Source organism: Mytilus edulis, chromosome 3 (genome assembly GCF_963676685.1).
Source record: "Mytilus edulis chromosome 3, xbMytEdul2.2, whole genome shotgun sequence".
Lineage (NCBI taxonomy): Eukaryota > Metazoa > Mollusca > Bivalvia > Mytilida > Mytilidae > Mytilus > Mytilus edulis.
Window position 1 is genome coordinate 73,083,182 of NC_092346.1, and position 23,132 is coordinate 73,106,313.

At 32.5% G+C, this 23,132-nt stretch overlaps 1 protein-coding gene across 6 annotated transcripts; it reads right to left on the bottom strand.

Moving 5' to 3' along the window:
• Positions 1 to 3,293: 3,293 nt before the first annotated feature.
• On the bottom strand, positions 3,294 to 16,627 carry LOC139517368 (rhamnose-binding lectin-like). 6 transcript variants are annotated; one of them, XM_071308336.1, is made up of 10 exons: positions 16,432 to 16,627; positions 13,743 to 14,027; positions 12,376 to 12,657; positions 11,539 to 11,826; positions 9,523 to 9,639; positions 7,721 to 7,834; positions 6,994 to 7,110; positions 5,706 to 5,819; positions 4,474 to 4,587; positions 3,294 to 3,935 (listed from the first exon to the last, which is right to left on the bottom strand). In XM_071308336.1, exons 1-10 carry the CDS (start codon positions 16,490 to 16,492, stop codon positions 3,565 to 3,567), a joined length of 1,863 nt encoding a protein of 620 aa, XP_071164437.1. In that variant the 5' UTR covers positions 16,493 to 16,627; the 3' UTR covers positions 3,294 to 3,564. The 6 variants fall into 6 exon arrangements, with proteins under 6 accessions (XP_071164437.1, XP_071164439.1, XP_071164442.1 ...); XM_071308338.1 differs by lacking the exon at positions 9,523 to 9,639 and having other exon boundaries at positions 16,432 to 16,603; XM_071308341.1 differs by lacking the exon at positions 11,539 to 11,826 and having other exon boundaries at positions 16,432 to 16,559.
• Positions 16,628 to 23,132: the final 6,505 nt, after the last annotated feature.

Consider the following 23,132-nt stretch of genomic DNA (forward strand, 5'->3'; position numbering starts at 1 on the left):
ACAACTTCAAGTGAATGAGCTGTGTTCACAATCCAATCATCTTTCTTGATTAATACATTCCTGAATGAGACTTTCATAAAAAGTAAAATCACAAAAATACTGAACTTAGAGGAAAATCTAATCGGAAAGTCCATAATCACATGGCAAAATCAAATGACAAAACACATCAATAACAAATGGACAAGAACTGTCATATTCCTTACTTGGTATAGGCATTTTCAAATGTAGAAAATGGTGGATTAAACCTCGTTTTATAGCGCTAAAGTTTGTACTTGAAATTAGAAACATTTTACTTGCATGTGGAGCATAATATCGGCATATACTATTGCGATACCTCTGTGTAGCGTTTAATAGATTATTAATTTTCTTTTCGTCGCTTTTTATAGTTTTGTTGTCGGTTTTTCTTTGTATTATATTTGTTTATCGCCTTTTTGGCTTATCCTTCCCTTTCTTCATCTTATAGTGGAGGCTGAACTCCTTAACCATCTGATTAAGCTTAATTCACCCTATTTCTATGAACCGTTCTTGTAATTTAATCTTTTGTGGTCTGTATATTTTATAAAATGATTTCTTTTCCTTTTTTCTCCTTTCAGCAATAGTGTTATCTGTCTTTGAAAATTCGATTTTTATTGTTCCCATAGTATTCATCTGTTTTCTTAAAAAAAAAAAGATATAGATATATTGTGTACCTTTTCTTTGCTGTAGTTTTTTAAACAAGTTTCACTAGGATCTTTCATATATGCTGCCTTTTCAGAAGTATTTACTTACTTATGAATACGGTGTCGTCTGATACGGCAGGTGTCCCCTCATCACCAGACATGATAAATATTTCAAACATGACTCATTCAGATCAGCGTACTAGTGACAATAGCAATGTTTCACATATACAGCCATGTTCAGTTCTCCTTAAATCATTTTGGATTTTGATGACTCAGAACAACACTGTCGCATTTCGAAATGTGAGACCAAAGGCTGCAAAACTTGTGAAACTTTAATAACAGATGCTGTATTCACTAGCAATTTAACCAAGAAGTCATATCTTCCCAGAAGTTACGATGATCTGAATTGTAAATCGATAAATGTCGTCTACGGATTAGAGTGCAACCTTTGTGGTGAAAGGAAAGGAAGGCTAAACAAACGTATGTGCGGTCATAGATCAGGCATTAACCTCAATGCAAACGACATTCTTTACCAGCATTTCAATCAGCCCGATCATTCCATCGTTTCTATGACAGTTAGCATTAACGAAAAATATACCATAGCTCTAACAATCCTAATCTTGCAACGCCTCTCCGTAGACAAAAAGAGGACAAATGGATTAGACAATTGGAAACTGCAACAACATATGTTTGCAATGACAAAATTGATGTAGCTCGGTGAATTTGATGAATATTTTCAACTCTACCCCTCGACGTAGATGCAGTCATGGTCATCGTCATTATACATCACCTACTTTGCATGATGTCTCTATTAATGACTTGCTGCAATTTATACAAAAGCCGTTAGGTATTTATCACATTCGCACGAAACTTTATTCATTACCCCTTTCAAAACTTCATTCTCTGTTCACTTTATGTTTTGAAACCACTGTTACAAATCCTCATTCAAACCAATACAAACTTATAGCTATAATTTCAAGCCAGTCCGCATTGGAAAAGATGAAAAAGAGAATACTAGTAGATCTTTCCTTAATCTTTCTTTTGCCAAAAAAGGTTTCGATGGCGTCTACTTAGGCAATATACTTCATCATAAATTAGTTCAATCGAAAATACCTCCTTATTTCAAAGACCAGTCTGTACCAATCATTTTTTATACCTATACCAAACCTATTGCAACTAAAATATTCAATTACAAACACGTTTTGTAGGATCTCAATATTGACGACTTCAAGTCTAAATCTCCTGATTGTACTTGTGCTAGTTCTCAATTCAAATATAATCCGGCTGGCTACGTTATTACAGGTGACCTCAACATTGTTAATAACACTTCACTACAAAATGTGTTTTTGAAAGGTCCGAGATATCGTGAGCCTAAATCCATCAATCGGAAATACAACTTTAAAATTTTGAGGGATTCAATCGAGGATTATGCCAGGCAATGGGCTAAGCGCGAGAAGGAAGACGTATACACTTTTCCGAATGGATTAAGGCAGTGGGGTCGTTGATACAAATCAGAATTACATGGCGTTGGCTAAAAATGAAAAAGACAAACAGACAAACAATAGTACACATGACACAACATAGAAAACTAAAGAATAAGCAACACGAACCCCACCAAAAACTAGGGATTGATTTCAGGTGATCCGGAAGGGTATAAAGGTCCTGCTCCACATGTGAGACCTGTCGTGTTGCCTATGTGATAACAAATCCGGTAAAAAGTCTGATTTGGTAGGTCACATACATGAAAGGGAAGGGGGTTGTAGTTACGACGTAAGGAACATATCCGATATCATTTGTGAAACGGTTATTCCATAACGGTCAACCAACTCTTGATGGCGTTCGTAAAAATTACGAAGGGATGATTTCAACTTAATCATTTGGAACTCTTGGTTTAATAGCTTCCATGTGAGCAGCAACCCTCTATCAAGAAAATCATGACAAGAAATGCAAGCACAGGAATATCGTATCAATTGGGAGATATATACCCCGTATACAGGTGCTGCTGGAATGTTGCTACTTAGAAATGGGAAGTTCACAATGGAAAAGCTGAAATCATCTCTTTTGTCGTAAAGTTTTGTTTTCAACCGACCCTCATTGTCAATTTCTAGATGTAAGTCAAGATATGAGGCCGACTGTATCTGTAGTATCCGTTATCTCTAGTTTGATGGGATAGATGCGTTCAACATAGTCACCAAATTTTGTATTATTTAGTGAAAGAACATCATCTATATAGCGGAAGGTAGAGTTAAAGGATATTGCCAACTTCTTATCTTTCTTCATAAGAAGTTCCTGTATAAGTCAGCCTCATAATAATAAAGAAACAAGTCAACAAGAAGAGGGGCACAATTTGTTTGCATTGGAATGCCGACAGTCTGTTGAAAAACACGTCCTCCGAACGTAACAAATATAATATAATATAGATCTATGCTAGATTCTGGTATCATTTCGGGGGAATAGAGTGTTGGATGTTGATGTGGTCTGTTGTACCAATATTTTGGATGATAAATGTTGTACCAATATTTTGGATGATAAATGTTGTCCTTTTATGTATTATTATATGTTCTAATATGTACAAAAGAACCACAGACAAATATCTCAATTATTGTTTCCTGTATTGTAATTAAACATTCTATATAATCATTTAGTTTTTTTATTTAATTATCCCACACAAGTGTTATTTTCCTGTGCAAAATATAAAAACTCTGCACACTTTATATTCTTGAGTTTCTATTTTAGTTACTTACTTCGTTTTCCAAAAGAGCAAATTTCTTTTTAACATTTTATAGTTAAAAGGTAAAAGTAATTTGTAAGAATAAATGCTTTAACATAACGGAAAAATAAGGACTTATATTTCCCAAGGAATTTAAAGTAAAACAGGTTTTATCACTACAAAGATGTTAGCTGATCACTTACAAACATATGTAAGTGTAACATAAGGTATAGTTCCTGGACAAGCATTATTTGCAGCAGCTGACCATTGCTGTTGGAATACTTCTCCATCACAAGTTTGTTGGTTATTAGATATGTTAGCCATTTCTTTTGTAATATCTGTTTCACAGCTTGATGCTTTTCTTGGCGTATCCGGACAGATATGTGTAGTGGCGCGTCCATATTTGGCATCTGTTATCAAAATACGGGTCGAATTCGGACACCCAAATGTTTTCTTACTTCCTTGGCATAATGTTATCCTTTTTCCACCTTTATCAAATTCTTTGCGCAAATTTTTAATCGCATTTACATTATTGTTTGTAATTCCGTGTCCGATACCAGGGATCCCTGCAAGACAATTGTAAATTTAAGATGAAAACTATTAGCCATAATTTTTATACGATATTTCCCTTCCCTCCAATTTGTTAAAGAATACTTCTTCTATCTTTTATGAATAAATTCAAAAAGACAAGAAATACAAATGTTGATATTTTGTTTTATCTGGGTTGTATTTGTATGGATATATATATACAAAAAAAAACCAACTAAAAATAGAGTTCTATGGTTTTTCAAATATGGATCACTGCAAAACTATACCAAATCTCTTCTATTAAGATATACAATTAATACATAAAGCTATTTGATAGTAAACTTTTATTGTTTGGTGCTCTGCATCATCAAGTCATAAAAAAAACATGTATCGGTATATGTCATTTACAGTCTGTTACTCAGAGGATGAAATAAATTACACTTGATAACATAAAACGAAAACAATATTTAGAATATCAAAGTAATTTCTATACAAAAAAAGGCTGTAAAAAAACAACATATTTTGTGTTTATCTCGTAATATCTATTATTTTTTGAAATCATGAAATGTATATGACCTTTTTCGCATCTGACGCCTGTAAAATCTGCTGTACATCTACAACTATAACTATTAATTCCATCTATACATGTACCACCATTCATACAAGGAGTCAATTCACAATCGTCGATATCTGAAAATATATTGACAACCGTAGGCGAACGAAAATGACATACCGAAGTCTTATTGCATTGATTTCAACCAATGAAAGAGCAATATGTAGGCTTGTGTCAGTGTTGTTCTTTTGGAATTTTAAGTTTCGATCTTCCTATTTACATCGTTTTGTCGAAAAAGAAACGATGCACTATGTTCTCTGTATTTTGAAATAATTTTGACATTTACTTCATAGTTATTCCTTGCAACTAGAAAAACTTGGTATGAATTATAGATTTGGTTGAAACTATGCATTAAATGCATGAATAAGATGTAAATTGAAAAAAAAGTACGGGATTTTTTTTAATATAAAATATTGATTTATTCAAATCACGAAGGTTTATTTCTACCCATAACATTGATTATCTCTTAGCTATTGTTTTGCACAATTTTTGGAAATTCGTACTTCATTTTGTTCCAACTGTTTTGAATCAAGCGTCACCGAAAAGTTTTGTTGGAGACGAATCGCGCGTCAGTCGTACCAAATTATTAGCCTGGTATCTTTGGCTAGTCTCACCTTATTTGGAAGTTTGGAATGATCACTGAATAATTTGACTGCATCCCAATGAAGTGAATCACGCAAAGCGATTTGATGCATACAATTAGTGTTATTTTGATTACTGCAAATTCAGATAATATTACGTGCATTTGTTATTGCAATTTTGTCATTTTAGATTAAAAGCGGTTTTAGTTTTTGCGATATTGATAAAAATTCTGTTTAATGATTATCAAAAAAATCATAATGCGAGTTATAACCACATTGGTTTTTTTTGCAATAATAAAAGCATTGCAATAATTCTGAATTTGTTATTGATTTTCTTTGCAGTTTGCAGAGAAAACAACATGGCAACCACTGATAGCCTTTTATTCTCATATTTTATACACTCTACGGATTTCATGAATTACCATTACTGTAAAATCATTTTTGTCGAAATGATTTTCTAGGTTTTTTAAAGTTTCCAGTTTACTATACGTAAAGACTGGAAAATTCATCATAGAGAACTTTATAATCCCGAGCAAATCATAAAGAAGGATAACATGCATATCTCGGGAAAGATTACGTTATGAATATAATTTAGTATACTTGAAAGATGTGACCTTTTTGGCATCTGACGCCTGTAAAACCTGCTGTACATATACAACTGTAACTACCAATTCCATCTTTACAACTACCACCATGCATGCAAGGATTGAACTCACACTCGTTTATGTCTGTAAAAATAGATGTACATTAAAGCATTTTGAGCAGGATCTGCTTACCCTTTCGTAGCAACTGAGATCACCCCCAGTTTTTGGTGGGGTTCGTGTTGCTAAATCTTTCTATGTTGTGTCTTGTGTACTATTGCCTTTCTGTTTGTCTTTATCTTTTTTAGCCATCGCGTTGTCAGAGTATTTTTTTTATCTATGAGTTTGAATATCCCTATAGTATCTATTGCCCCTTCTTTTATCAGTTAAACACACTGTTCACGTTAAGTAAAGTGTTTTCAGGTTTAAAGTTATTCCGTTTGGGTTTTAATCATTAAGGTAATTTGGTTCTGGAATTTATGCTATACGGAATTCTTTACACACAAAGAGTGTTTGGATCATAGTTCCTTTGAAAGTTTTACGTTTCAGTTCATGATGTGAACGACGATAGAGCGTTTTACATAAGCTTCTCAATGTCCTGACTATCATATATACTAGTATGTGAGGGGATGTCAGGAACACATATTCGAAAAGTGGCGTTTTAAAAAATGTTCTCAGATAAATAGTGAGACTCATAGACATCTCTCGTTTATATCGTTTTTATATTCTATGGAGGTTATTAATCATTGATAATGTATGATCGTGTTATACTACAGCTTCACTTAGTCAGGATTTGTACAGATTCCGTTGTCTGTTTCTGTCCCCTTTCGAACGGACTTTTTAACCACAACTGCACATCTACTTGTGAATGCTAACTCTCATAGTATTACCAGTCTCTGATATCTTTATGCACTTATTTTTTTCTTCATCGGAATGCTTTCTAACAGAAAGAAAATATGAACGTTTATAATATCTTTACACTTAAGAAAAGAGTATGGTGTATGAATCTGCGATCTCTCTTAGCAGCTTTATAAAACGTAAAAAAAGGTTGTTGATCTGTAAAACTTCCGATTGTGATATATTCCCTTACGTAAGGGTTTATACTGAGTTTGGAATCAGAATATAGGATTTCCTCAGGATTTTTCCCTCTGGGAATGTATATCAAAAACGGATACACGAGTTTTGAATATAGGTGAACTGCTGTTGCCTCTTATTTATAAGATGTTTCTGCTACTTTTAAACACAAACAAAAATTAGCCTAAACCAAATTAAGGATAACATTTTGATTACATGTGAATTCATATATGTATACATATTATACCTGTTTGGCAAACATTTCCAGTGAATCCAGTCCTACAAACACACAAATATCGTGTACCATGGTTTATACAAGTACCTCCATGTTGACACCGTGATGCAGTACATGCGTTGGTATCGTCTGCAATTGCATTTAGTAACATTTTTTATACAACATATGTTTATGTTTATAAAATGATTGTAATTGTTATACTTTTCATTAGGAAGATTACCAGATAATTCACACTTCACGTTATATAAGGAAAGATAAGATGTAGAAATCGTGGAAAAGTTTATCTATTAGAGTATTATATTGTCAAAAGCAGGAAAATATAAAAAAAGGCTACAAAAACTCAGGTTGAAAGGATGTAATGTACGAAATACTTCAAAGGGAACTTTCATAACTTATCAATTTTTTGTCTGTTAGTGAGAGAAGCAAAATCTATATGTAAATATATTCGAGCGCTACTGATGATTATTTTGTAGAAACAACGCGCGTCTGGCGAACCAAATTAGAAGCCTGGTTTCACATATACTACTGTAACAGTTTAATTTGATCACTAAATACTAAGTCTGTTGCATCCTTCACGTAAACATATTTTTATTTAACGTCAGTTTCCAACCTTCTACACAGTTGTACACAATTGATATTTTTAAATAGCCGAAAAAAATGACACAGAGTATAAAAAATATATATTATGTATAACATATGAATATTATCATATGATGTAATTATAATTAAAAGATGTGACCTTTTTCGCATCTGACACCCGTAAAACCTGGTAAACATGTACAACTGTAACTACCAATTCCATCTATACATCTTCCACCATGCATACAAGGAGAAGAATCACACTCGTTTATATCTGAAAAATGTACAAATCACTTTAATCGAAACAAGCGGTTTTTGAATTAACACATTATTCAGTGATATGCATTGTTCTCACGTTACTTATTAGAGTGAACATTTTTCAGGTTTGTAGTTTTTGTTAAAAGACGGTGGGAAAAACTAGCATTTTATTCTGGGTGTGTTTTTTTTTTTTTAAATTCCTATTTGTTTTAATGAATCCGACGCGCTTTCCTAGCTTTACCTTCATCAATAAAAATAAAAGCCGAATATTTGAAAGGGATGTATAAGAACCGAAACAGTTGAAGAGCTACATAACCAAAAAGGACCTTCAAAAATAGCCAAATCCATCTAAGCTTAACTTTGACTCGAATTGAAACCTTTGTTCTATTATAATTTGTTAATTTATAAACGGACAATTTCATAAGGTTTTGTTATAAATTATGACAGCATAAAAGTACTGACAACTACAATGATGAAAATCTCAGGGACTGATAGCCCACCAGCAAATATATCGACCCAGCGCTATAAAATATGAAAATACGTAATCACATTCATCCTCGAATATTTTTAAGCCAAGGATGTATAAGAACCGAAACAGTACATGAGCTGTAAAATAATAATAAAAAAGAACACAAAAACGCCAAATCAGTCTAAATTCAACTTTGTCTGAGGAAGTTAAAATCTTTTAACTTTTTTAATTTCAAAATTAATAAAAGGAAATATTAAAACTCATAGATGATCACTGGACACTGGAATACACGTCTGTAACATTCCATTTCTATCTTTATTCCAAGGAAGCAATTACGTATTGATAATGGATGATAGTTTAATATTAAATCTTGACGTAGTCGGGATGTCTGTTTTTTTTTGTCCTGTTTCAAACGCACTTTACCTTGTAACTATAACTTCCCCTAAACTAGGTACTGCAAAATTTCAAAAAGCGTTTCAGACACTTGAAATGTTTGACTTATTGTTTTCATTTGTTTCAGGTTATAAACAGAACATTTTATCATATCTATACAAATGAGGGAAGATTCTGCTGTATGCAACTATGATTTTTCGTAGAAACCTTGTAATTTAAAAGATGCTGGAAACACCAGAAGACACCTTAGATCTGTGCATTTAGTGATCGTATTCTATGTCAGATCATAACAACTATTACCGATTTAAATAATGAAGACTACAGTCACTCAGGATATTTCGAATGATTTGTATATTGGAAAGGGATTTATAAGTTTTGAACATAAACTGTAACTATTTTGATTCGAAAGTGAGTGGTCAGTCTTTTGTAGACAAAAAGAGCCTGGTATTTGGATGAATTTCTGTAAAGTTGTTAACTGTTCAGTCTTGTAAAATGATTTTAAAAAAAAACCCATTTTGTTTATAAAAGAGGGACGAAAGATACTAGAGGGACAGTCAAACTCAAAGATCGAAAATAAACTGGCTAATAAATAAAAAGACAAACAGACAAATAATAGTACACAAGACACAATAGAAAACTAAAGACTTAGCAACACGAACCCTACTATAACCTGGGGTGATCTCAGTTGCTCCGGAAACGTAAGCAGATTTTGCTCCACATTTGACACTCGCTGTGTTGCTCATGTTATTACAAACCAGGTAGATAGTGTTATTTGGTAGGTCACTTTCGTGAAAAAGAATTGAGGTAAACTATTTGATGACATTTCATTAATTTATGCATACCTGTTTGACAAAAACTTCCACTGAAACCAGTCTTACAAGCACACGTAGAACTTTTATCATTGTTTATACATTTTCCTCCATGTTTACATCTTGATGGAGTACATGAGTTCTTATGGTCTGTAATTGCATAAAGAAATCAATTATATAAATAAATAAGTCAATTATAAGTTTTTTCAGCAGTTTTTCATTGGAAAAAGTAGTGCAACTATTAATAATCTAAATTTCTGGTTCCTTTTGTTAGTTAGGATGCACAAACGAGAAAAAAATATTTTCTTAAATCTGCCAAAATAAATATAAATTAAGATTAACAGTAAAGGCACCAATCCGTTTTTTTTTTGGTACTAATTGTTTTAGAAAATATTCAGAACAAGAAACGATCACACACAAACTTATACATACACAAACATAGAATGCTTGATGTAATAAAAGCAGATAGATAGCTGTAAAATATTAGTGCAACAGGCTAATTGTATTTGTGTTTGATAACAAGAAGGGTGAAGCCGAACAGTATTGTTACACTAAATTGACAAAGTTATCTGCCTTTGTATGGCAATTGTATTGTTTACGGTTTATGTATTTGTTACAAAAGTAAATACAATAATACAAAATGTGTTTTTCTTCTTTTAGACGAAAAGTCCTTTAAACAAAGTTGCCATACATAAAAATATCTTCTAAAAGTCTTCTAAATGGTAGTAGCAATCTGGAGCAATCTTTGTGGTCAATTACACTTGCTGTGCCTACCGACATGTATAGCGCATTAATAAATATATATATATATATGCATAGATCATTCTTTTCAATAACAAGTACGTTAAAAGTTCGAAATATTGGCAAAAATTAACCACATTATACAATACTGAAAAGTGAAATAACAAAAATACCGAACTCAGTGCAAACGGAAAGTCCCTATCATATTGTAAAATCAAAAGCTCAAAAACATGAAACAACAAGAAAACAACTGTCATATTTCTGACTTGGTACATGCATCAGGTGGATTGAACCTTGTTTTATAGCTTGTTCAAACCTCCCACTTGTATGACAGTCGCATAAAATTCCTCACATTGACAACAATATGTGAACAAAACAAACAGACCCAAAAGGTAAAAATAATCAATAATAAGGGTACTGCAGTCAACTTTGTTTTATAATCGTAATCACTATCAAACAAAGAAATATGTCAACAAAGAAGAAAAAATTGAAAATGAGACAACTCTCCACAAGAGACAATATGAAACAGAAATAATAAGTAACTGTACGACCTTCAACAATGAGCAACGCCCATACCGCATTGTCAGCTATAAAGGCCCCGAAATATCAAAGTTAAAAATATTCAAACGAAAAAACTAACGGCCTAAATAATAAGTCTTTTGTTGGAACATATGATATTTGCTTTTTGTTTATTGTTTTGTATTTTAATCAGTTTGTTTTCTTCGTTTGAATTGTTTTTACCGGTTGTTTTGATGCCCTTTGATCTCAATAGAATACTATTTGGTGTAAGACAACGCTCCGCATTAAAGGTCATATATATCATAACCTAAAGTTTCATACATTAATGACATTAGGTCTTGGCTAGGGAGTTATTGGCAATCATATGATGCTACTACAAATCTGTTCTGTTAGGTTGCTGTCTAGTTGACGTATATGAATTATTTAACAGAAATAACAAACCATATTGTAGAATTATTCAGTTAGAAAGTAAAAAAGAAGACCTGTGGTGGCACCCCAGCTATTTTGATTAGATTGCTTTTTAAAATTTTACTTATTAAGTTAAACTCTTCCAACCACGACCAAAAATGTCCCTGATTGTGATCATTTGTTTTCTCTCTTCCTGTTCTTGTGTAATAAACCCCTTAATATGGACTAACATTCTCGTCATGATGCTAAATTGCCTCAAAACTTTAAATCCGATATACATTTATGATATCAGTTGGTGACTTATAAAAAGTAATAACGAACCTTTTCAAACATTTTTGTAATTTTTGTAATAGATAAATGCTAGATGAATGAAATAATTACCTTGACATGAATACTGCAAGGATAAGTACTTTGAAGTTTGGGGGCATGGATCACCAAATGTGCGATTAGATGCTGCTAATGTGCATTCCCTTTCACCATTACACCAATGCGATATAGCTACAAATACGTCTGGCATTGAGCATGAAATCTGTTGCGCACGACTATCTGAACAAGTCACAGAGTTGGATCTTCCATAGAATGCATGATGTATATATAGTTGTTGGTCATCCTGACATCGGATATTTTTGGTAAAGCCTTCGCAAATTAACACCTTTTCGCCCGGCAGATCTGTAATGCAGGGGATAAGCACTTTAACATCATGTAAACGCGCAGATGATGATGTATATCTTAAAGTTATAATTATTAGAGTTTTGGATTTGCAATTGCGCATTTGATAAAAGGGATCATCTATCCATAATTTTGTCAATTACAAAACATTGTATTGTAATATTATTGAAATGTAGTATAGACGCTACAAAAGAAATATTTTACAGACCTTGAGTACATACAATATAAAAAGTAGACGAACCGAAAGACCAGGGGGGAGAACTTTAACTTGAAACCATGCCATACATCAGCCAACAAAATTTTAAATCGATCTAAGAATCTTAGTTGTCTCAATACAATTCGAAAACAACTTGTTGATATTCGAAAAAATTTTCATATTGTTTAGGCAATTACTATTTTCGATGACTGAACGGTTATCACCATTTTGCAGAATTTGGGCTGTTTTTTTTTTTTATGTCATTGACGATTTATCAATATCTGCTTTTATGCATAGTTTTATCTGTAAGAAAAGAAGATCGGTAACACTGCTTTAAAAAGAAACCAACTTACCTATGCATTTGTAATCAATTGAAAGATATTTCGAAGTTCCTGCGCATGGATCACCGAATATATTAGCGTCTGCTGTAACGTCACATGACTCTTTTCCCTGACATACTCCTTCTATTCCTTGTTTAACTCCTTTTGCACTACACGATACACTTTGACTGTGTCCATCAGAGCAAGTTACTGCATTGCTTCGTCCATAAAATGCTCTTACGATTTCAATTTGTTGACGAGGACACCTTAGTGAATGTTTGTATCCTCCGCAAATAATAAGACTCCTTGGAATTGCTGCAATAATGAATTAAACTAAAATGCATAACAATCTAGGTGTTCAAATCTTATTCATATAAAAACCTTAATTAAATCGGCTGTCATATCAATTTAAAACAGAACAACTATTTTTGATTTGCACAAAACTAGAAAGATTTTTTATACCAAACTTAAAGTCTCTGTTCAGAAATGCCAGAAGTTCAAATATCACCAGATTTGTTAGAAGCTATCTTTTAAAATGAAAGAAAAATAAATCTATTTTTTGGAAATGAGCAAATAGCATGTAAGGAAATAATGTAAATCCAAAAAAGTTCAAAATTTGACTAAGACAATTTATCTTACTCTTCACAAATTGTCACATAATATGATACTAGTATAAAAAGTGTACACAATACAAAGGTACTAGATTTATTAATACCAGGGTAATGGCAAATTGACATTAACTTTACCAAAACCAGGGTGATCTTCATTGATGAAAATAAGCTGTAGCTGCTTCACTAATTACATTCATCGTGTTGCTTATTGCTTGTGGCTTATGGAAAAAAAATCGACCATTGTGTGTTCGGTTATTATAATAATCAATGAATGTTCAAAAATTGTCAACTAAGGTATGACAGCGTCAATAGCTTTTTTCAATTTTATATTTAAATTATGAAATACTTCATTATAAGGTAGTAGAACTATAAATTGTTGGTTCATTATGTAAAATATCAACTCACAATAGCAGGTGCTCATATTATTTGAATGGCAAATCTTACTTTACATTGTCAGTAACTACATAATGTAATTGTACATGAGGTAAGACTCACAAACATTGTTAGCTTAAGACCTCCCCCTTCCAGTTTTGTTATGAAGGTCAGACAAAGTTAACCTAAGATGTATATAGCTATTTTTTGGTATGAATTTTTAGTCCCGAAGCTCTACAACTGTTTCGGTACTTACACATTCTCAGCTTTTAAATATTCGACTATGAGAGTTCCTGATGAAGGTAAATCCGGAAAAGCGCTTTTAAAAAAATTATTCAACGAGTTTTTTTTCATTTTTTTTTTCAACAGGTTTAAAATTTACGTTTATTCTAATAAATGTTTGTGACCAATACTTACTCTCACACTGATAATCTACTTGAAGATATTTGGAAGTTTTATGGCATTGATCTCCAAAAACAGACGTCTTTGCTGTTAATTCACAAGACTCCTTTCCATAACACATGCTTAACACTTTTGCAAATACACCGCTGGTAGTACATGAATCCGAATTACTCGTGGAATTGGTACAGGCTACCTCATTTGCACGACCAAAAAAAGCGTAATTTATTTTGATTTGTTTGCCAGGACATTTTATTACTTTCTGGAAATTTTCACATATGACAATACTCGTTTCCTTCACAACTAAAAGGAAGAAAATAAAACAGAAAAGTATGAATGATATTTAATAGTACAGTGTCATCGTACAAGCAGTCTATTTATGTGAATTCGCGAACATTTGCACTCTATTTCTACAGTGTGATCATGATTTATACAAACATATGTTGAAAGGTGATGCAAATATTAACACCCTTCACATCGTTTAACGACACAAAGTTTACTGTATGAAGTGTCATATTCAAGTGAAGATATTAGATAAGGTAATCATCTTTTTCATTAAAATACGGATTATTTACCATTTGCATATAAAGAAATGTTGTATTGTCTTGAGGTATTTCTGTATCGTTAAATACAACATGCAAAGTATAATTAAAACGAACAATATTGGACAGCTGTTAAACACACCAACAGCTATGTTTTTTTTTTTATTAAAAAAACAAAGTTAAAGGTCAATGAATCCCCATGTTCTTCTTTCTTAGCAATTACGACCTACATCACTTAATACGATTAAATTACACAAATACTTAAAATACAAAAAACGTGAGTTTTACCTCTTACATGTAGTTCGTTTTATCCAGATAATTGAACGAACAATCTATATTTTTTTACGTTAATACCTAGCATGACAAAACTAATCTTCTCTTTATTGAAAATCACTTTGATGACATTGTATTGTACAACTAATTTTAACGCAACAGACTGCGACAAATATTGTCCTTTAAGTGATGCATGTGTAATTACTGTGGTAATTGTATTGTTTGCTGTTTATGCAACATATTACACATTCTGTCACGTAGTCTTGTCATTTCAGCAATATTTTGTAACATTGTCCTAAAGCGGGAGGTTTAGCTAGCCAATAAACCAGGTTCAATCCACCAGTTTTCTTAAAATGTCCACTACCAAGTCAGGAATATGGCAGTTACTATCTTATAGTTTGTTTCTATAAATGTTGGCGTTTGTTTTATTGCATTTTAGTGTTCCTGATGCTTCTTTGTATTTCTCTTATACTGTAAATCAGATACGCGTATAGTTTATTTTGTGTTTAGTCCTTACTAGATCCAAGTTTTACAAATTCGCAAAATTACAATTTAATTCGCGTTATTTTTCTACTCGCGAAAAACGCGAAAAATCATTTGGTTTACAATAGTTGATGTGTTTCCCTCGGTTTTAAATTGTAACTCGGATTTGTTTTTTCTCTATTGATTTATGATTTTTGAGCACTGGTATAATACTGTTGCCTTTATTTATTTTTTTATAATATTTTTTTCTTTAGCAGTCGAAGTAGATTTTTCTTTAGTAAGATGCATATATGAAATCACTAAAACAATTAGTAATCATAAAAACAGAAAATTACAAATGCAACTGTCGAAAATGCAGATCTGGTTATTATTATTTGCCCTTATAAGAAGATTTAAGCATTTGGATATGTGTACTACACTTTCCATTTTATGATATAATATATGATGAATTGACTACTCGACGTTACTTGAGCGAAAAGTCAGAACACAGAAAAGTATAATGATACAGAAATATGTTTATAATAGCACACATAATATTCACGCAAGCATCATACAGATAAAAGACCAAAACTTATGACTGGAAACGCAATTAGAATATTTCAGGTAACTTGAAGACATGTAGCCGTTACCTAAGATTATAGCGGAAACAAGTGACGAAAAATGATCGCTCTTCAAAATGAATTTCGTTAAATGTTGAGCACACTATGAACATTGTAACCACCGATTATAAGATAACAAGAACACGTTCGTGTAAATCTTCACGCTGATAAACAAACGCGGAAAAGGACGGCTTCTATTCTTCTGTACTTTTGTCTTTAATTGGTTTAAAATGTTAATATACAAATATATACTACCAATAATTAATCTCATTTTAGTGAATAAATGTATATTAAAACATGACAGTAGTCCCGTATGTGTTTGCATCTATGTATAAACAAATCTTAACAAGAGAAACTAGACAAAATATAATGATGTTAATATTTCTCATATATATGTGCCAATTATAATGACCTTCTTGACCAAGTGAAAATATTGTCATATTTTAGTTGACTTGTTCCTTTGCATTCAGGAGCATCGTGTGAAGAATGGTAAGAACTAACCATTATCGTTTTGTCTTCACTTTTTGCTATATGCTGTAGAAAACTAAATTATTTAGAATTTATTGACTGCTTCAAATATAAAATAATGATATAATAGAGTCTTATCCATAACTTTAACTTTCAATATTAGGGTCAATTGAGAACAAAGCTTTACCACAAAATATATGGTTTCAGCTTTTTAATAGTAAACTTTCCATTTCTATGTACCGATATTCAAACAGCACTTGCCTATGAAGTATACATAAAAATAATTTAAAAAAAAATAATCAAATGAACTTTTACATCAAATGGTTAAGTATAAAAACATACCTTGGCTCTTTACAGTATCAAATACAAAGAATAACACTATAATAACATATTTCGCATCCATTATAGGATAAAGTTTAACTAAATGAATAATAAAATATCTATTAACAAAAACAAATACATTTATATTATATGCAGTACATCGTCACATGTTTAATGGAATTCAATTACATGTGATTAGCAGCAATATTCATATAATGCTTATTTAATATATATCGATTTCGATTTCTAAATAGCTGGAAGAATATAGTAACACTTCAACCGGTTGTAGGATTTAAGAAAAAACAACCAATCATTTAAATGAGGTATTTCCTGTAAACAAAAGCTGTCTGAAGAAAAAGAGACAAGTGGATAAGTAAATATATTCATATATTATAAGGTATATTGAACGTGACATACAGTTGTGTAAATAAGCGAATTGAAACGTCACAATTAATGTGCAGAAGCCATATTTTTGACTTACGACTATTATTGTTTGTAGGTCATTTAAATGAACACAAACAAGGCGGAAAATGATGAGATTGACATTTTAACTTGGCAACATTACGGATCATATACTGCTTCACTTAAAAACATACAAAAAGTAAAATATAAAAATATTGAACTTCGAGGAAAATTCAGAACGGAATGTCCTTGATCAATGCAACAGAAGTAAAAGGATCCACTGATGACCTTCAGCTGTTTCTGCCCTTTGGTCGTGTTGTTGTCTCTTAGACACATTTCCCATTTCCATTCTCGATTTTATTAATTGATTGATAGTTGTGTGCTTATAGTCCCATGGTAAATATTACATTTATATTTCGGAAGAAATAACAAATAACAATAAGTTAAATAGATGGGCTCTTTAAAGTTAGTATAGTGTATCAAGATAGAATAGAACACAATCGACGATAATCAGTGAATTGTAGTCTCCTGATTGACTAGGAACATTAACATTCAGACAGCAGAGAGGTTACACATGTTTGTGGGCGCTTCAACTTGTCCCTAGCATGGGTGTAACAGTAAAACATGAGAAACCATAAATTGCATATGCCTGACTTATAAAATCGGAACACTTTCATAAAAAAACCAACCAAATATGATAAAAGCCAAAAAGACACAAACCATCAATCTTGTATGTGTAATAAAGACGTCATTTAAAGCCGGAGAAAAGCATTATTTGATGCATTGCTAAAATATATGTACATACTATCGACTATAATTTTTTCTAAATGTATATAAATGAAAAAAATTATGTTCTGATTTGTCAAAACAAAAATCAATGTTAATACAGATAAACATTTATTGAATGGTGTGAATTGATATTTTACTATTATTTCAGATGGATCTCTTCGGAATTTACGGGCTTTATAAACAAAATTACTATACAAATTATGACATCCCATTTTCAAGAATAGCTCCACCGTACAGCCAGACTTCAACACCAAATCTTCAACTAAATGCAATAATTTAGCAAAATCCAAAAGCAATTTAACGAAATCCCGGACCCAGGAAGCCTGTAAAATAGTGTATGCCGTTGATCGCTGCCTGATATATGTGTTTAATTAAGCTTGAATTAAACTCCTTTTACTGGGAAATCTTATAGCATAAGTAGTGTTTTGTAATAATTGTTGAATGTCGTATGGTTACTAAAGTTTCATAGTTTTTGAAAGATAGCTGTCTCATTGGCAATCATATCATATCTCCTTATTTCTCAGACAGTGAATGAGTTTTATGGGACATTATGACAATCACTACTACAAATAATAACATATTGTTGTATTTGCATGAAATGAGAAAATGTCTGTGAAAAGATATTAAATACTACCTCTTCCATATACCTTACTGGGGTTAATACATGATCTTTAGTAAACATACCAGCAGCCACTTTCATATTAAATGAAAAGATATGACATTATTGAACATAAACCATATAACAATAAGAAGAATTGGTATGATTTGCAATGAGACAACAGATCATCAAAGTTCAAAGGACGTGAATGTAAGCTATCAAAGTCACCGTATATATTTTTGTAAATTATTACTTAATTTTTTATATGGGTTGGTTTCGAACATAACAATACTACTAAAGAGACGATATCATTTTTTTTCAATTGTGAGTTGTCTGTGTAGCAAATCCATTATTGCATTTTCTCCAATGTTTGACTTTGAGCGTTCCTGATGAAGGTAAAACCAGAAAATCACATCGGAAGCATGAAATTATTAAACGTGTTGTTTTTTATTTTTCTCCCAGTTGAAATACCATTCAAGTTCTTTCATATGGTTTGACAAGTCTAGTAGACAGCAATTCAGTGTTGACACGAAATATCATTGTTATTGTCATAATTATATACATTTATCATATATTTAGATTAAATACAGCAATTTTGTATATTTAATGAAAGTTATTTTTCCAGACTGTATCACCTACCCTGAAACGCATACCCCATATCGCATAGCTAAATCTGTATCGCATACCCCATATTGCATAGCTAAACCCGTATCGCATACCGGGCATGACGTGAATTATCGATTAAACTCAAAGTTTGACCTTTCACGCTCAGTTGCTGTATTTCCTGGCATGAAACGAAATTTAATTTCATTTCGTATGAATTTCTGCACTGTACTTACTAGAGAAAATGGGTAGCAATTTTCAGTTTGGAAAATAATCTCTCTCCACTAAGTTTTGTGCTTAGTAGTTCATATATCCTTTCAATCGAAGGTTTGTCCACGAAAAGAGGAGTCTTATTATCCTAAATGGTAAAATTAGCGAGTCCTTACTTTTATATGTTTTTCGGGCAAGTATATTTATTTTTCAGGTGGAACTAGGCAAGATTATTTATTTTCATCAGTAAATGGGGAGCTGAATATAAATTTCTAAAATCTACAAGGCCCCACCTCAGAATCAGATGATTGTCCCCTTACATATCATGAATCGATTATGTTAAAAATTTAAATATATGATAATCAGATCAATACATGACAAAATCCATCTCGCATGCTGTATCCACTCGATCAATATCAGCCCTCGGAAACTTCGGCCCTCGGGACTGATATTGGTTTGTCGTTGTGATACAGCATGCGATACAAATTTCGCCATGTATTATTCTATATGTATCAACTGTTTGTTGAAAATACTTAAAGATTTCATATGACAGGATAATCATATCTGAATTGGGCATTAAACTTTTGGATCATCAGTGCTCTTCAACTTCAAACTTGATTTAGCCTTTTGACTTCTTTTTTCTTGTGTAACTGATGAGTATTTTACTCATGATATGACAATTCTTGTCCATTCGTTTTTGATGTGCTTTGTTATTTTATTTTGCCATGTGATTATGGACTTTCCTATTAGATTTTCCTCTAAGTTCAGTATTTTTGTGATTTTACTTTTTACAGACGTCTGGCATGCAAAATAAAAGCCTGCTATTCCAAACGGAAAGTTGAAGTAATTTCTTCGAAAGTTTAACAGAAACCTTCATGATTTGGTAGACATTTTCACTGTTTTATGATTTGCATGATGGATGGAAACATGGGGACTCTTCCTCTGAACACTAATTTGTTATCGCCCCACTTTGCTGTTGCGATTGCCTAATTGTTCGTGACTTTGGTAATTTACTGAATGTTTCAGCTATTGTTTCTCAAGATTTCTTTTAGAAGAATGAGCTTTGCTCATTAACTTTATAGTATTCGTTTGTTTTACTATGAGGAATCAAAAATATCCTTCTATAATTTCATATACTTCACTCCAGATAAGAATGAGTAACTAATATAATGTTAGATAAAGGCAACAGTAGTATACCGCTGTTCGAAAGTCATTAATCAATTGAGAGAAGACAAATCTGGGTTACAAACTAAAACTAAGGTAAACACATCTACTATAAGAGGAAAACAACGCAACAACAGGAACATTGAAGTGCAACAAAAAACTAAAGGACAATGCAACACAAACAGACACGAACTATAAGATAACAATTGCCATCTTCATGACTTGGTACAGGACATTTTAAACAAATCCTACTTTGTAAAGGATCGCACTGATTCAAACATTTTTTTTCTCTAAAACTGACATTATAAAGATGCTTTTATCGATTGACAACATAGTTATTACGTTTGGATGACGTGTTTTGCAACAAATTGTCGGTATTCCAATGGGAACAAATTTTGTACTACGGAGTATATGTATCCAAATTGATATGATATTCCCGCGCTTGTATTTCCTATCATGATGTTTTGATAGAGGTTTGCTGCTCACAAGGAAGCTATAAAACCAAGAGTTTCAAATGGTGAAGTTGAAATCATTCTTCGTAAATTTTACAGACGCCATCACGATTGGTCGACCGTTATGGAAAAAAAAACGTTTTACAGATGATATCGGATATGTTTCTTACGTCGTAACTATAATCCCCTTCCATTTTCATGAATGTGACCTACCAAATAAGATTTTTTACTGGGTTTGTAATAACATGAGTAACACGACGGTTGCCACATTTGGAGAAGGATCTGTTTACCCTCCGGAGCACCTGAGATGACCCCTAGTTCTTGGTGGGGTTCGTGTTGCTCAGTATTAGTTTTCTATGTTGTTTCTTGTGTACTTTGTCTATTTGTCTTTTTTTTTTTAAGCCATGGCGTTGTCAGTTTATTTTCAATTCATGAGTTTGAATGTCCCTCAATGACATGTATCTTTCGTCCTTCTTTTAATCAAAATGGGGGGTTGCGCTTTTATAGCAATGCTAAATATAACAATAAAATGACAACATTACATGACAGGACTTTAGTACAAATAAAGGCAAGAACATCCCGGAAAAAGAGAAATACACAAATAAACATTACAATAAGTCATTTTGGCATGCTAATAATTATCAAAGGTATCATGCTTATTAATTAATACGTGCGTTTTGTCAACATAAGACCAACCAGTGACGCTCAGATCAACAGAGTAAAGAATGGACGAAACATTACAATGCTAAATTTTCACTTTCTCCTTAAGATTAAGGATATTCGTTATGCCCGCGTCACACGGTGCCGATTTTTATAAACGATGCGAAAATTGTAAGTTCGTACGAAGTTGGTCCCGATCTCGTTAAAATACCAAAAAGTGACCGAAACAAGTACGATGAATAACGAAGTCTATACGATGGTGCCGAAATTATATACGATAGAAAAAGATGGACATACGAAGGTTAACCGAAGACGGGTATTTAAGCTTCATATCTCAGCCGAAGCCTACACGATGGATCACGAAGGCTACACGATGGATTACGAAGGCTACACGATGGACTACGATGATGGCGCGATGGCCATACGATGTCTAAAAGATACGAACAGAATTTCGACAACATATCGTTTCTGTACAAGTATGCCATGCATGGCGGGAAATCGATCTTTTTGTCTAATTCTTATAAAACTTAGTTTATTATCCCCTCTCCTACTACATGTAAGTTGCGTGTAGATAAAATTGTTATGGACACTCTAGAACCAAAATGCTCAAAACTTGGTATGGTGTTACTCGTTAAGAATATATTAAGCGCTATTGACTTTAAAGTTCAAAGGTCAAGGTCATAGTGGCAGTTGTAATACAAGGCAATATCACCCTTGTGGACACTCTAAAACCAATATGCTTCAAAGATTTTAACCACATTTGGTATATTGTTCCTCCTTGTAATGATCTGACATTTTTAACGTTCAAGGCCAAAGGTCAAGGTCATGCAGATGGAAATTGAAAATTGTAATAACATAATACACAGGAAATTGGTTGCTCATTTTTTTACCTGCTGGTTCGAAAGACAATATTAAAGGTTTTTCCAGTTACTGAATGCTTTGGTTGATTTCTAAAAAGAGTTTATGTATCAAATATGCATATTCAATTTACCATTTTCTGCATGTGTCATATCCACATATAGTGTCCATATATGTCCCCAATATGTTACATACGAGGGGATGCCACGCTCGGCATTGCCTTGTTTGAACTGTAAAATGTGTGCACTAGTCTGAATAATCACCCATAATTATGCCCATGTTTACTGATCTATCTTAAAGGTAAGGTAATGGGTTCGTTGATCCCTTTTATTCAAAAAGAGCTTTTTCCAGGAGAATATCATAATAATATAGACAAAAGGAAGGATGTGGGGAAAGCAACAAATGCGGCAAAATATGACATATAAAAAACAAGTAAACATTCATGCGACAACAAATCAGACGATACATAAAAAATCAGAATAATGAAGAAAAAGTTGGTTTCCCTATATACGTATACCTGCAGTGTTGGTGTACGAGGCGCGTTTATGATTTTCATTATGTTACTTGATATGAAAAATTGACAAAAAATAATATTCTACTTGTAAAAGTAAATCCTGAGCCTGTAATAGCTGCTCTTCTTGTTCCATTTGAATTAATAGAACAACGCTTTCGCCTTTCTTGTTCTCATAGAATCATATGATATGAGCTCCATGTTTTGTGAAAGTCTTTTTAACTGTAGTATTAGACTGACCAGTGCATATCGCGCATGGCACTTCAAATGTGTTTTAGCGCGAAAATTAACTTACATTTAGCTGGATTTATTGCCGTCGTAGTTCCATCTTGTCGCCTTCGTACTTTTATTCGATGGCAACACGACGGGATTACAAGGACTTCACGAAGTCGTGTTGCCATCGTAAGATCTTCGGGTATCTTCGTGATTCATTCGTGTAGACATCGTAATGTCAAAACTGTCCGATGGAAACGAT

Coding starts and splice junctions, on each gene's coding strand:
- LOC139517368 (XM_071308336.1), bottom strand. CDS start 16,492: ATGGATGCGAAATATGTTATTATAGTGTTATTCTTTGTATTTGATACT. Junction 7,111..7,720: donor GGGTGTCAGATGCGAAAAAG/GTCACATCTTTT, acceptor ATGCAATTGCAG/ACGATACCAACGCATGTACT. Junction 3,936..4,473: donor AGGCGTCAGATGCGAAAAAG/GTCATATACATT, acceptor ATTGTCTTGCAG/GGATCCCTGGTATCGGACAC.